At 39.4% G+C, this 14,368-nt stretch overlaps 1 protein-coding gene across 4 annotated transcripts in view; it reads left to right on the forward strand.

Moving 5' to 3' along the window:
• CD96 (CD96 molecule) overlaps positions 1–14,368 on the forward strand; it is an 85,814-nt gene that overhangs the window by 36,947 nt on the left and 34,499 nt on the right. For all 4 annotated transcript variants that reach the window (XM_045851384.1, XM_045851385.1, XM_045851387.1 and 1 more), the window contains 3 exons: positions 2,541–2,631; positions 5,273–5,461; positions 11,914–12,006. In XM_045851384.1, coding sequence (XP_045707340.1) covers positions 2,541–2,631; positions 5,273–5,461; positions 11,914–12,006 — 373 coding nt within the window. The remainder of the gene's footprint in view (positions 1–2,540; positions 2,632–5,272; positions 5,462–11,913; positions 12,007–14,368) is intronic.

The following is a 14,368-nucleotide window of genomic DNA, read 5'->3' on the forward strand; positions in this document are numbered from 1 at the left end:
GATTCTTTGCAAAGCCCTTTAGAAAAAGTTCTGTCCAAACTTAGGGAAACTAAATATGGGTTAACAGAAAAATGGTCACCATTTCAGTATTTCATCCATGGAAATAAGGGAATGATCAGTTTTACAGACATATTTGGATCCATTTTTTCCAGCTCCTCAATCTCCTAGTGCTCCGGACATCCACTGGCTTGCCTCTGCTTTCAGAACAGCATTCCCAGCTCACACCTGGTTTATGAACCCATTTCACTTGTGCATCTCTGTGGATTCCTCACTAGTGTCCAACAGAGCCCACCTGTAGAGGCTGGGCTCATTTCTTCCCTGTCCACAAAATGCAACTCTGTTCTTTAAGTTCTTTTCATATTTCATTCTTCTCTAAACTCCTAAAACATGTCCAAACACTTTTTGGCATTTATTACACAGTTCTTTGTACTATTGCTCACTTATTGCAGGTAGATTTAACATAACATGTTGCAGAAACCCATGATTTTGCTTATCTCACAGAGGCAACAGGCACACGATGAGTAAGTGAATGATTTTACTTTAGAGCAGCGGAACGTGTCACTGGGTAAGCTTGTATGTGTGCACATAGACGTTCATGCATAGTTAGTTCTTCTTTTTCTTTTAATTTGACATGATTTCTTCTTATGCATTTGGGACAAGTAGAAGTTTCCAAATAAAGACAGCTCCATTTGTTCAGCAAAACCATACATGCTCAATGTTTCCTAAGATGTTTGACTTCAACTTGAACTAGTATACTCTACAGTTTTTCAGTTTTAAAGAGACTGGGGGGAGTTTCAGGACAAAAACCATATTCCTAAACAAAATCTTGGGACATAGTCTAGAGATGGAATACAATATTTAAAATCTGAATCATTCCATAAAATCTGAATTCAGAGAATCCACAAGAGCTAAATCTTTTAAACATATTTATTAAGTTGACAAGAGATTTTTTTTCAGTGAGACAGAATCTTTGTGAAATAATGGAACCCTCACTGGTTACTGATATTACCACAGCATCATCTTTTGGTGGGTTAACTGACCATGGAAGAAATGAGTCATAAGGATGGTTAAAGGTTGACATAACACTGCATTTCCTATAACTCGCATGTCCCTTCCTGGACCACCTTTAGATAATCATTAGTCTTGGCATTTTATTGGATTAAATAAACTAAATTCTTTTTTCTTTAATAAATAATAATATATTTTAAGTGACCTGGTTTTATTTTTGATTTGTTAGGGCAGAAAGTGAAATAATTTCACAGATCTGCATCCCTGCCACTGCATGTATTCCCGCTCTCAAGTGCTGAATGAGTGGGAACACGGGGAGCTGCACTGTTCCCTGCTAACCATCTTGGATACATGACAGATAGCTTCTTCAGAAAGTCGCATTATTTCCTTGAGATTTTGGTGGTCACACACTGAGAGGTGTTACACTCTACCTCAGTAGGTTCTCACAAGAGAAATGTAACTCAGTGTGTTTAAATTTGGTTTCTCGGCTCTATAGGTGCAGACACTTCGTGGCTAACTAGTCTGTGTGGAAACTGGCACACCACACACGACATACAGTTAATTGTTCTTTATTAGTTAACTACTGGTTCTTTACAGTCATCAGTTGGAACACATTTGAGAACTAAGAACAAGAGCTGGTAATAGGTAAAACTACACCCATCTCTTGATGAGAAAACAAGTAATTGTAAGTGGAGTTATAATTTTGCAGTATCTTAGATAAAATAATGAGGATCCAATAAAGTCACCAAGCTATTGAAGAAACCACCATCTCACAAATAGTGTTGAAAACACAACCCTACCTCTAAACTTTCTAGTGCTGTAACATAAACTACCTGGTTTTCTTTCTCTCTTATTTCAATAAATGTGTTTTACCAGGAAATATTTTGGACTGGAATTAGGTAACAGAGTTCCCAATTGTTCCATCAACTATATTCCACCCACCCCCTTTAGCCATTCTGTAATTCTGTGCCTTGGTTTCTCCATCTGTCAAGTGACAATAATAAAGTGTGACCCACCTACCCTATAGTATTAAGATAATAACATGAAAAATGAATTAGGAAAACTTTCTACAAGTCAAAAGTGAGATATTTACAGTAAGGTGTAACTGTGGTTATTGCTACAAATAGTACTTTACACTATTTGGGGAATGGAAACAAGCAAAGTGTGGCATTTAGTCTAACAGAATATTCTTGTCTGGCTTCTGTTACAACTTCTTCCTTCTATCCTTTCATTTCCATTTAGTACATTTTATTCTGCATGTGTAGTTGTGATTTTCTTCTTTCAAAACCCAGAATGCAGATTTGCAATATTAGTATTGTTTTGAATTCTAGCCATTAATTTATAACATAAAGAGAAAGTCTATTTATAGTTCAAATTTCTGTACAACCTCTTAAATGTAAACACTGCATTGTTGAAAGTAGAGAAAGTATTTCCTGCTGGTTTGCCTCTTGGGAGGCTCAGTGAGGATATAAGGGTCATCTGTTTCTTCTGAATTTGCAAATGATTCTTTCTGTGTCCTGTCTTTACCCCAGAGAACACTCACTTGCTCACTGAGGAATGTATTTCCTACAGCAAATTTCACATGGTTTACAGACAGTGGCTCTCCTCAAGGTGAAAGAAAAGGTAAGGAAATCAGTCAATGGAAATGGGGTTGGCAAAGAAAGAAAACAAAGAACAATAAAAATTGCCGTTGCCTAAGATCGTCTTGGCATTTAAGAACAATTCTCCTCCCGAGACAAACATCACCTTGCCTACCAGGTGCCACTTTCTGATAGCTCATCTGGCCCCTCCAGGAGGATGGGGGCAACATTTCCCAGCATGTAAGAAATCCAGTTGACGTAATCAACTTACACACAAACACTAACGTTTTATTTCAGTTAGTAAAAGCAGATCTGTTATATGAGGGCAAAATGTTTAACTCAACATAAATTTATTAATAATTTTATATTTAGTAATTAATATAATACCACTGTTTAAATCAATAAACATGATTTCCACATCTTCTTATAAGGACCTAGGTGGAATGGGAGTTGGGGGAATTGGAGGAAGTGCACAGAAAGGACTTCGCCCTGTTCACCAGGGGGATTAAAAGTTGCTGGATCAAGAACACACACTGAAACGAGCTCAGGGGTGGCTGCACAAAGCCATAGTTTTCGTAGGCGAGGAACTTGACAGCCTTTGCCAGAACAATCCCAGCCATTCCCTGCCTGGGCATCAGCTCTGCTCCTTTCTCCTGAGTCATTTTTCCTCAAAGTGCAATGTACTTTCAACAGTAACTGAATGCATAGCTCTTACTGCATTACTTTTAATTTGAAAAATTAAAGGTTTATGTTTCTGAATGATTGTGTTCATCTACTTGATTCATTTTGAGACTATTATTGGTTTTTGTTATTAGTTTACTTTAAAAGCAGTTCACCCACAATAATGACAGGATGTGATCAATATAATATCTGGTCTTTAAAATTTTATTTATTTATTCATTCATTCATTCATTCATTCATTTATTTATAGAGAGGGAAAGGGAAGGAGAAAGAGAGGGAAAGAAACATCAATGTAAGTGTTGCCTCTCTCATGCACCCCAGCCAGGGACCAGACCCACAACCCAGGCATATGACCTGACTGGGAATCAAACCAGTGACCTTTTGTTTTGTAGGACTATTCCCTAATCAACTGAGCCACACAAGTCAGGGCCTGATAATATCTATTAAATGTCATTATAAATATGTTCTCCTGTTAAATAATCCCTGATGTGCCCATTATATTACTGAACCAAAGGGGTTAGTTTGCCTATGTGCATCAAAGTTCAGTAAAATGCAAACAGGAGTTTGCAGCCAAGAAAAGTAAAGGTTTATTTAGGGAATAGGCACCAAGACCAGAGGCACGGACGAGGCAGTACTCTAAGATGCAGTTCTCCAATGGCCTCTAGGTGATAGATTTTATAGGGAGAAAATCATTAGTTGTGGTAGCTAAGGGAGTTGGGGTCATGGGCTCTACTGAGTCATCCAAGCTAGAGCAGGGAGTAGTTGATCATTGCTTCAGGTCTGGTGTCAGCCATGGTGGCGTCCAATCTGATTTCATGAGCACGTGGTTGGTAGGGATATTCTGATTTCATAGGCCTGAGGCTAAACATAACTGAGAGTGAGACTGTTATCTTTAGTTTGGCAGAAACTCTGTTATCATGGTTAACAGACACGAGGATTTATTCTTAAGACAGTTTGATGCTGACCAGAACCTAACGTCCCAAGGGCTTAATGATGAAAGGAATGGGCATGCAGTGTGTGCAAAGGTGGAAGGGTCTGGGAAAGGAGGCAGGTGAGTTACAGCACTGTGAGGTTGGACAGAGCTAGCATGAATGGAGAAAATTATATTAAAGCACTGAAGTTCCTGTGCAGTTACAATTATGGTCCCAACCATAAGGCCAGAGAGTATGGTCAGAAATCTACCAGTATACAACCACATTTAGTGCTGAGTTGGCAAGTAATAACTTCAGAACTAGCATTTAGGACCTTTAATGTAAAGAAGCTGTGAGAATTCAGAAAGTTCTAGCCTATGATGACAAATGGTTTTACATTAAATTCCTACTGCCATGTAAGCTGTTTGGAGGTTGTACTAACAGTGGCAGTTAAATAGATTCCTATTTCTAAAGAAGACTCACAGGATCCAAAATGACAATGGTTATAAATCTAAAGCTTATTGCAGAAAACACATACAATACAGCAATGCCACTAATGTAAGAATATGTATCACACATACATTCATAGCAAGGGGTCTGTTGATGTCAGGTCTGGTCCTTTGTCTTCTCTTCCTAAGGGGGACTTGGGGAACCACTGATATGGCACAGAACACCTCACAAGTGGGGACCCCAAAATGGAGTCTCAGCTGAGGTCATTTTGTATTTTCCTGGTGACTCAGGTATATCCCTGACGTGTATCCAGGCTTCACAGCAGAGCCCTCCCAAGTTCTTGCCAGGGCAGGTGTAATTCACCAGTCCTCTCCCCAAGCCCCCTGGAACCACTGTTACAAACAAGGCAACACTCTTAATCAGTACATCTCACACCTTGACCCTGGACAGATACCAGACAGGAGCTTGAGCAAAGCAGTTCTGGTTAGTTCCAGGCCTGCTGGCACAGGCACTTGCAGCTCAGAAGCTATGGCTCGACCCCTTGAGGCTCTCCATTACCATAAACCTAACTGCGGCCAGCCACGCCTTGGAGGCTTATACAAGAAATGTTAGTGACTAACCTCATTCTTATTTGTCTTGTAGAAACATACATTCCTAGTGAAGAAAGAAAAAACAAAAGTGGATTTTTGAACATGAAGTCTGTTTTCACATTGGGGTATGGCAATAACCAAACCCAGTCCCAAAACCTGACCATCTGGTGCATGGCTCTGATTCCAATGCCTGGAAATAAAGTGCGGAATATCTCATCCAATAAGACCACTTTTTCCTTCGGTGAGTTGTCTAATGCATAAGGTCAACACAGGGTGGCCAAGATGCCGTAAGTTCAGAACATGTCTGACTGGAAAACTTAGAATATTCATCATTTCCGTAATATTTTAATCTCAGAAAACTCTCACTACACTACTTAAAATTATTAAACTTCAAAGGAGCAAGCATTTTTTGACAAATGGGGCACTACTGAAAAGATTTTCTTCAAATAAAAAGTAGCTAATTCTTATTTTCAAGAATTTCAGGTGAATACAGCTTTTTTTTTCCAAATTCCATTAATAATAACTCCTAACTGGCATTTTGTTTTTCTACCATATAATGAAAAGTGACACAAATATATTGATGATCAAGAGAAATCATCATTTAGGATTTTTTTAAAATCTTAAAATTCCTTCTGAGTCACCAAAAACATTCAATTATACCTAGCATAATGGGTACACTATGTATGAGATATAAATATTTTAAGGATAGAGACTATATCTTAATGGCTTTGGTACCACTACTTTGAAGCACAGAATCTGGCACACAGAAGATTTTTATGACCTGAAAACTGGTATGTAGGATCATTCTACTTACTACAACATTTGATTAACCAGATCAAACAGTGGATATTTTACTACATAAAAGATGTGAACAAATGTTTTAACACTGTGACAACAGATTGCCTATAAAAAACTGAAGTTTGTAATGACATCTGTCCAATATGCATATGTAATAGTAAAGTAATGCCTATGAAACTTAAATAGATTTGAAAGTCATTAATAAAATACTCTGCAGGACTAAACATCTTTTTCCACCTTCCTATTTTCAGTAATGTTGTATTCTAGGACATACTCGTGAAAACCAGAATAATGGATGAGGAAAAGAGTTTCTCTTTGTTTCAAGGTCACGGCCTGTGTCTTGGCTCCTTCCTACCCTTGTCCAAACGCAGGGAGTTGGTCCCTGGGACTACTGCAGGGAGAAAGGTGTGTGGGTGGCTCAGGCAAGGCCATTCCCCACCCTTCAGACACAAGTGCTAATCAGATGCCGCGGCAGCAGCACCATCGCTGTAACTCTCTCTGTGTATATAAACAAGTTGTCCCATGAACTTAACAGTTAAATTACTCAGAAATGGTCATGGGTTTACAATGAAAGATCCATGTGCAACTTTGTCTAATTCCTTCAAAAATAAATACACCTTCTTTTCTGAAGTGTGGGTGCAGTTAGGGCTGCTGTCTTGGAACAGTAAAGAGAACTGGTTCTTGCACAGCTTTGCCAGTAGCTTCGGTGGAACCAAAGGACACAAGCTAAACACCAAACAACCTCAAATTCCAAAGGGAACCCTACTTCCATCATGGACAGAGCTATGTTTTAAAAACTATTATTTTATTATTTTAAAACTATGCTTGCTTTGTTGTTTAAAAACTTTATTTTTTTAGAGCAGTTTTAGGTTCACAGCAAAAGTAAAAGAAAGGTACAAAGATTTCCCTCATACCCACCCGCCACACACATGCATATTCTCCCACATTATCAACATCACACACTGGAATGGTGCATTTGTTACCACTGAGAAACCTACACTGACACATCGTAATTATCTGAAGTCCATAGGGTTCATCCTTGGTGTTGTACATATGAGGGACTTCAACAAATGTATAATGACACATGTCCATCATTACAGTATGACACAGAATTGTTTCACTGCCCTAAAAGTCCTCTGTGCTCTGCCTATCAATCCCTTTCCTCTAGCACCCAACCCTTGGCAAACACTGAGGTGTTTTTTTTTTTACAATCTCTATAGATTTGTCTTTTAAGAATGTTATATGGGAATCATACAGTATGTGTGTAGCCTTTTCAGACTGGCTTCTTTCATTTAATAATAGGCATTTAGAGTTCCTCCTTGTCTTTTTAAGTTTGATAGCTCAATTTTTATTTTTGGCACTGAATAATATTCTATTGTATCCATGTACCACATTCACCTACTAAAGGACACCTTGGTTGAGTCTAAGTTTTGGCAATTATGCATAGAGCTGCTGTAAACATTCATGTGCAGATTTCCACGTGGGCATGAGTGCTAGACTGCTTCAGTACATACCGAAGAGCACGGTTGCCTGACTGTATGGTAATAGTATGATTAGTTTAGTAAGAAACCACCAAACTGTCTGCCAAGGTTAGTTGTGTCATTGTGCAAATGAATGAGAGTCCCTGTTGCTCCACCTCCTCACCTGCACTTGGTGTGGTCAGTGCTCTGGGTTTTGGTCATTCTGATAGCTGTGTAGTGGTATCTCATTGTTGTTTTAATTTCCATTCCTCCGGTGACATGTGATGTAAAGCATCTTTTCATATGCTTATTTGACATCGCATGTCTGCTTTGATGTGGTGTCTGTTAAAATTTTTGGCCCATTTTTCAATCAGATAGTTTTTCTTATTGTTGAGTTTTAAGAGCTCTTTGTATGTTTTAGATAACAGTCCTTTATCAGATGTGTCTTTTGCAAATATTTTCCTCCCATTCTGTGGCTTGTCTTCTCATTCTCTTGAACTACGTTTAGTTTTAAGATTAGAAATTAATGAATATTTTTAGGGTAATAAGGAAGAACACTGATCTTGACACCCAAAGCACACAATTCCAATATTACAGGATAGTCCTGGATCTAGCATAATTTTAGGCTCTGAACAGAGGTTATTTTTAAATTTTTATAATGAGTTTTTACCCTTTATGATAAAATATGAAAGACAATAAATCTTGAAAAGCCCAGTTTCCCAAAATTATACCTTATATTCTAGTCACAATCCAACATATATCTTTGCAAATGATTTAGAAGATGCAGTTGAGACTCCGTGAAGTGATATGATACATCACTGTATCATATTACCCTATTTGTTATAGTTCTTAAACACTTCCAAACATGCTTTCTCTGCCTGTGTTAATACCACTGGATGATGTATGAACATTGGAGTAAACTTCTAATGATTTATCCAAGAGTCATTGCCTTATCAAGCTATTATTGCTGACAGATATTAAGATGAGGATACAGAAGAAAATTCTGTTGTCTCTAAGTGCTAAAGCAGAGAAGGTCTGGAAATATTACAGAGCAGAAAATGGGTTTAGGGAGTGGAGAGCAGTTTTTGCTGCCTTTTGTTCTCAAAGAAGAGTACTAATGTTGGAAGGCTGCGGTAACAGTGCCCTGAGGTGCTCCCTACCCAACCCAGCCCCAATCTCCCAGGAAGCTCAAAGGCTCGATGATTCTTCTCTAGAAAACTCAGAAATGAATGGGGTCAGGGTGGGGGTCATCAGTAGCTCATCAGGCAGTTATTTGAGTTACCAAGGCATGCAGATTCCGGTATTTCAACAGTTAATTTTTTAAAAATATCCTATTCTGCTATCCTAGCTGATCAGAACGTCTAAAATTGGAGCACTGCAGTCAGGTTTTTGGCATATGCCAAGTGTGGTTTTTTCGTTGTTGTTGAGATGTGGGGGATATTTTCTCCTGTTTCAATCTAAAAGTTGAGCGTGAATACCCTCTGGGGTGGGGAATATCCTGGCTGCATCAGCTTCGACAGAGATTTATTTGTTAAATGGATTTCCAACAGTAACTGTTAAGGTCAAGACCTTGGGAATAAAAAGAAAGGTAAGGGTAAACAAGCTGTGTGAGTGTGTGTGTGAGTGTGCATGTGTCTTTTGGGTGTGGAGAAAGAATTAAAGGGGGCTACATCAATAATGGGATAAAAGAATCATTGAATATTAGAGTGGGGTATGCCAGACAAATACTTCTTGTGATGTCTCCCATACCCATGACTGATCTTGGGGATCCTGAGAGTATCAATAAAGGACTTTAATGTACATACAGATCACCCAAGGACCTTGATAAAATGCAGATTCTGATTCAGTAAGTCAAGAGGGGCGGGGGGATGACCTGAGAATCTGAGTTTCTATTAAGTTCCTAAGAAAAGCCATGAGCCACATTTTGAGTAGCAGGGACCTAGAGGGTCCTGGAGTTTATTTCTATGTGGACCAGCTAAGGGCTGAGTCAAGCTCTGAGGAAGCCCTAAAATTGGCCCTACTGCCCTATGGGACAGGCACGTGGTCACTGCTGCCCACTGCTTGTCCTGAGGGCCTGCCAGGCCTGCCAGGCCTGCTGCAGAGCAAACACACTCGGGAACAAGTAGAGCTGCTTGAGGCTGGCCTCTCAGCCCCTGACAAGTAGTCGATGTAATAGTCTGAAACTGTTCATATATTTTTGCTAAACTCTTCATTTGAGTTTTAGAAAATAATTTTCTCCTATTAGGTTTTTTCAGCTGCTCCTTTTGACACCCTCTGGGTTTTGTTTTAACCAAAGCAGAGTTTCTACTTTGCAGGACAACCTGAAACCAGAAGGATAAGTTTTGGCCTCAAGGTTCATTTTAAAAGCTCTGTATCATTTTTGTCAAAGGGCAAAGAGTTCCTGGGAGGCTGGGTACAGGCAGGGATGGAAGCACCTCAGAGTGCTGTTATGTTGCAGCCTTTAGACATTATTACTCTTCTCTGGAACAAAAGGCAGCAAAAACTGTGCACCTCTCACTAAATCTCTTTTCTGCTCTGTAATATTCCCAGAATTTCTCTGCTTTAGCACTCAGAAGCAACACACTTTTCTTATACAGACAATACATAAACAAATGGGCATGACTGTGTTCCAGTAAAACTTGATTTACAAACATAGGGAATGGGTTGCATTTGACCTGTGAGCCATAGTTTGCCAACCTCTGCTGTAAACAATCTACAGAGAAAAACACCTGTGCATTGTTTTCCCAGAGCCATGCTCATACTGATTAAGGTTCTTACTTTGGAAGATCATGCTTATGTTGCACCAGTAGTCAGCTCTGTACTTAAGCTGGTCTTTCTTCCAATGTTAAGAAGGAATTTGTAGGCTCTCAATCATCATCCACTTGCGTAAAATACAAAAATACAAAGTGAATAAAACAATTACTTCTCCTGGGCATAACCAATGAGTAATAAGGCCTTTGTTAGGGCAAACTCTGAACACATCGGAAAGATCCTCAGGCTTCTTTAAGTTTGAGGAAGTGTACCCAGGGGGTTTGGGGTGGGAAAGTGTTGGAAATGGCAGGCACAGCAGCAAGAAGTCACAGAGAGCACACTGTGTTTGGGAAACTGGGTTGAACGACCACCTGTTGGACGAACGATGTGATTTGAGAGAGATGTAAAGTATAACAGGCAGCATCAGGAAATGCAGGTGGGGAACATGACAGGGGCCAAATCAAGAGCAAATGTGCGTATCATGCTAACAGGTCCATCTTGTTTGGATGGTGTGGGAGGAAGAAGATGGTTATTTTGCCAGCTTACTCATATGCTCTCCATAGAACTGCCCTCCCCCACCTCCTCAGAGATTAATAACAAGGAATCATTGTATGACAGGCGTCAGAGACAGCTGTCTGTGCCATCTGCAGCCAACAGCAATGACAACATTTCCAACAATGAGAATAAAACATAGATGAATCTAGATCACAAGAAGAAATTCTCCAGTATGCTCTGTGATATCAGTGACATAACTTAAATACTATACGGTTTTCCCTTAAAGTAAATTACAGAATAGAACCAATAGTGTAATTTGTAATTAACTGTGCACATAGTAATTGGTATCAGATACGTGATGCTATTCCCAATGCCATTTTATCTGAAAAATCACAAATACCCTAGCCTCAGTATCTGTTACCCATACTTAACCCACATGTTCCTAAAGTCATCAGATACTTTTGGTATTTGTAGATTGTTTCATATTGCTAATAGGAATATTTTACAGTAAAATAGTGGAAATTTTAAGAAATCCATGTAGATATATAATAAGTCAAATATTTCAGCCTCTCTTTCATTCCTAGCTCCCTTCTCACACACGGACAGAGAAATGTAGCCAAGTGAAAGTTTTATGAAACAAATAGACACTTTAGAAAGAGCATAATAATACCAACAGTTTCAAGTTCACAGGTGTTACATCCAATCTCATAGTTGTATCACTGTTTCTACTCTTGCTGATAAAACAATTTTTATGGGGTTACAGATTTGTAAACTGTGTGGTCACTTTTCAAATACTTCAAAATATTAGCTGCTGTATTTGTGTTATCAGGTCTTAGTTAAACGTCACTTTCCCCAGGAAGCTTTCCCTGACCTCCCTATCTTGGCCGGTGCCCCTCCTTTCATTGCCGTGGCCCCTGCGCTTCACCATCACAGCACTCAGCACAGTGCCTGGCTGCCCACCCATCATCTAGGCTGCAGGCTCCTTAAACGTGGCCCATGTCGTTGCCTCGTTGCCATCCTCCACTACATCCCACTGCCTAGCCTATTAAACAGCCCTCAATAATGCTTTGTTAAATGGAAAAAAAAACACACACACACACGAAGTTTTTTGGGAGAGAGACTAAGTCAATACTTTAACTTTCTATTACTATACTTTTATTCATTGTAAATGTCTGCTTCATCCTTTCAGGCTCAGTGAACCCTCCAACAGATGCTGCACGCAGTGTTACAGAATCCACCCTCAGCACCCAGCCTTCTCCAGCCATGAGCACATCTCCAGCAAGTAAGGAGCTTTTCATACTGTTTTAATTTCCACAAACTATCAATCCTTTAATGAACCATACTGATAAAAAAATTTCAAAAAAATTGTATCATCCATAACCATTTCTAACTTCTAATGTTTTAGATAAACATATTAAGTACTATTCTCATGGTTTCCAAGAGTTAGCACAACTTCCAGAGCCCTTCACTTGAAGCCCTGGCAAAATCAGGGTCAGTAAGTACTCAGTGAGAAATTAAATTTTGTACTTATTATTAAATAGGTTAATATATTGACAGTCCTCCTCCACAGCTGTTTTCTCAGTGGGGTGTTTCAGGAATTGGTTGTAGTAATTGGAGAGCCTGTAGACTAGATGTAGGTAAATAGTTTTAAATTTAATTTTTTGCTGCTTCACATTAATTTTGAACAAGTTGACTAGTGAGGACTGTGAACTCAGCCTCCCAATGGTGGTATTAATAGTGAGGTCAGGCTGGGGCAGTGTTGCTACGGCAAAGGGATGACACTGACTTTCAGAAGTTGACACTGATGCAAACAAATCGTTAATTTTCAAGTCCATGGCCTTTGTGTTAACAAAGAACCATGGTAACTTTGTCTAATACACACACACACACACACACACACACACACACACACACACACGGTCTCTGTGGAGCAGAAGTAAGGTTTTCATCCTTATTTAATTAAAACTATTCATTTTAACTCAAAATGAGAACAGGGAGTGGAATTAAACAGAAGCAGTCGGTGGAGGTGACCAGCTACTGGAGCCTGTCCCCTTTGGCACATGCCCTGCCGCCACTGTCACAGCTGATAGAGTTCAGAAATAAAGAGTGCGGCAGAGGGAGAAATGCCTGCAAATCTCCTGTTAGAAATTTTATATTCATCTGATATTTCCTAGTTCTTAAGATTTTGTCATTTTCTTTTCAAGTTTCTTTTTCTTTCACTTCTAATTTCTCACTCAGCAATAAACCATAGTAGATTATAATATTCTTCATTTAACAAATATTAGCATATTCAAAAATAAAATCTTAAATGTCTGTAGTACTCTATGAATTATTTATCTATTGCTTCATAGCAAATTACCTCAAAATTTAGCAACTTATAAAATATATATTGTCTCAAACAGTTTCTAGAGCCCTGGCTGGCATACCTCAGTGGATCAAACGTGGGCAGCAAACCAAAGTTCGACTCCCAGTCAGGACATGTGCCTGGGTTGTGGGCCAGGTCCTCAGCAGGGGGTGCATGAGAGGCAACCACACGTTGATATTTCTCTCCCTCTTCCTGCCTCCCTTCCCCTCTCTAAAAGTAAATAATGTCTTCTTAAAAAATGGTTTCTATGGGTCAGAAATCAAGGGTAGCGAAGCTGGATGGTATGGCTCGGGTTCTCCAATGAGGTCATACTCAAGCTGTTGGCTGGGGCTTCAGTTATGTGAAGGCTTCACAGGGTCGGAGGGTTCCGGGGTTCCGTTTTTAAGCTGGAGCATGTTGGCAGGAGACCTCAGCTCCTCACCGCATGGCCTTTCCATGGGGCAGTCACAACATGGCAGCTAGCTTCCCCTAGACCAAGTAATTCAAGAAACAGGGTGAGCAGGACAAAAGCCACACTGCCTTTTTACGATCTAGTCTCCAAAATTGCACACCATTACTTTTGCTTTATTCTGTTTGTTGTTAGAAGCAAGTCACTAAGTCCAGCTCATACTCAAGAAGAGAATTAGGCTCCACTTCTTGAAGGGGAGCATATCAAGAAGTTTGTGAACAAATTAACACCATCACATTCAGTCACTTAGAACATATTGGCACATAAAATGTAATGTGGTTTGATCTTCTTTATTATGACAGACAGAACAATCATTATCATTCCCATTTTCCAGATGGAAACACTGAGATGCTGACAGCATAAATGGTTACGTGATAGTAAGTGGCCAAGTTGGTATTCATACCAAAGTCTTCTGATGTTAAATCTGGTTCTCACCACATGAGATACTGTGTTTTCTCTGTCTGATCTAAACACTGCATAAAAACAGGAACATATTTGTTTTGCCTCCGAGAACATGCTTAGCACAGAATAGGCCAGTAAAAAAATGTTAATTGAATAAATGGATGAATAAAAGAATTAATGAGAATAACATTCCTTCACTATATGGATATCATTTAATATACTCTATGTGTTAAAAAATGATAATTTGTTCCTGCCTTCAGAAGGGTTGCAGAGTACATGGAGAGAGAGGACATGCACACATGGAAATGATGAGTCAAAATCATAAGGTGAAAGGTGTTGCCTCTTACAGTATTACAATACACAGGGAGCCTTGCTGATGTGGCTCAGTTGATCGCCCTGTACACCAAAAGGTTGGGGGTTTGATTCCGG

The sequence above is a fragment of the Phyllostomus hastatus genome, unplaced genomic scaffold (genome assembly GCF_019186645.2).
Source record: "Phyllostomus hastatus isolate PE091 unplaced genomic scaffold, TTU_PhHast_1.1 phas_contig_86, whole genome shotgun sequence".
In the NCBI taxonomy this organism is placed as follows: domain Eukaryota; kingdom Metazoa; phylum Chordata; class Mammalia; order Chiroptera; family Phyllostomidae; genus Phyllostomus; species Phyllostomus hastatus.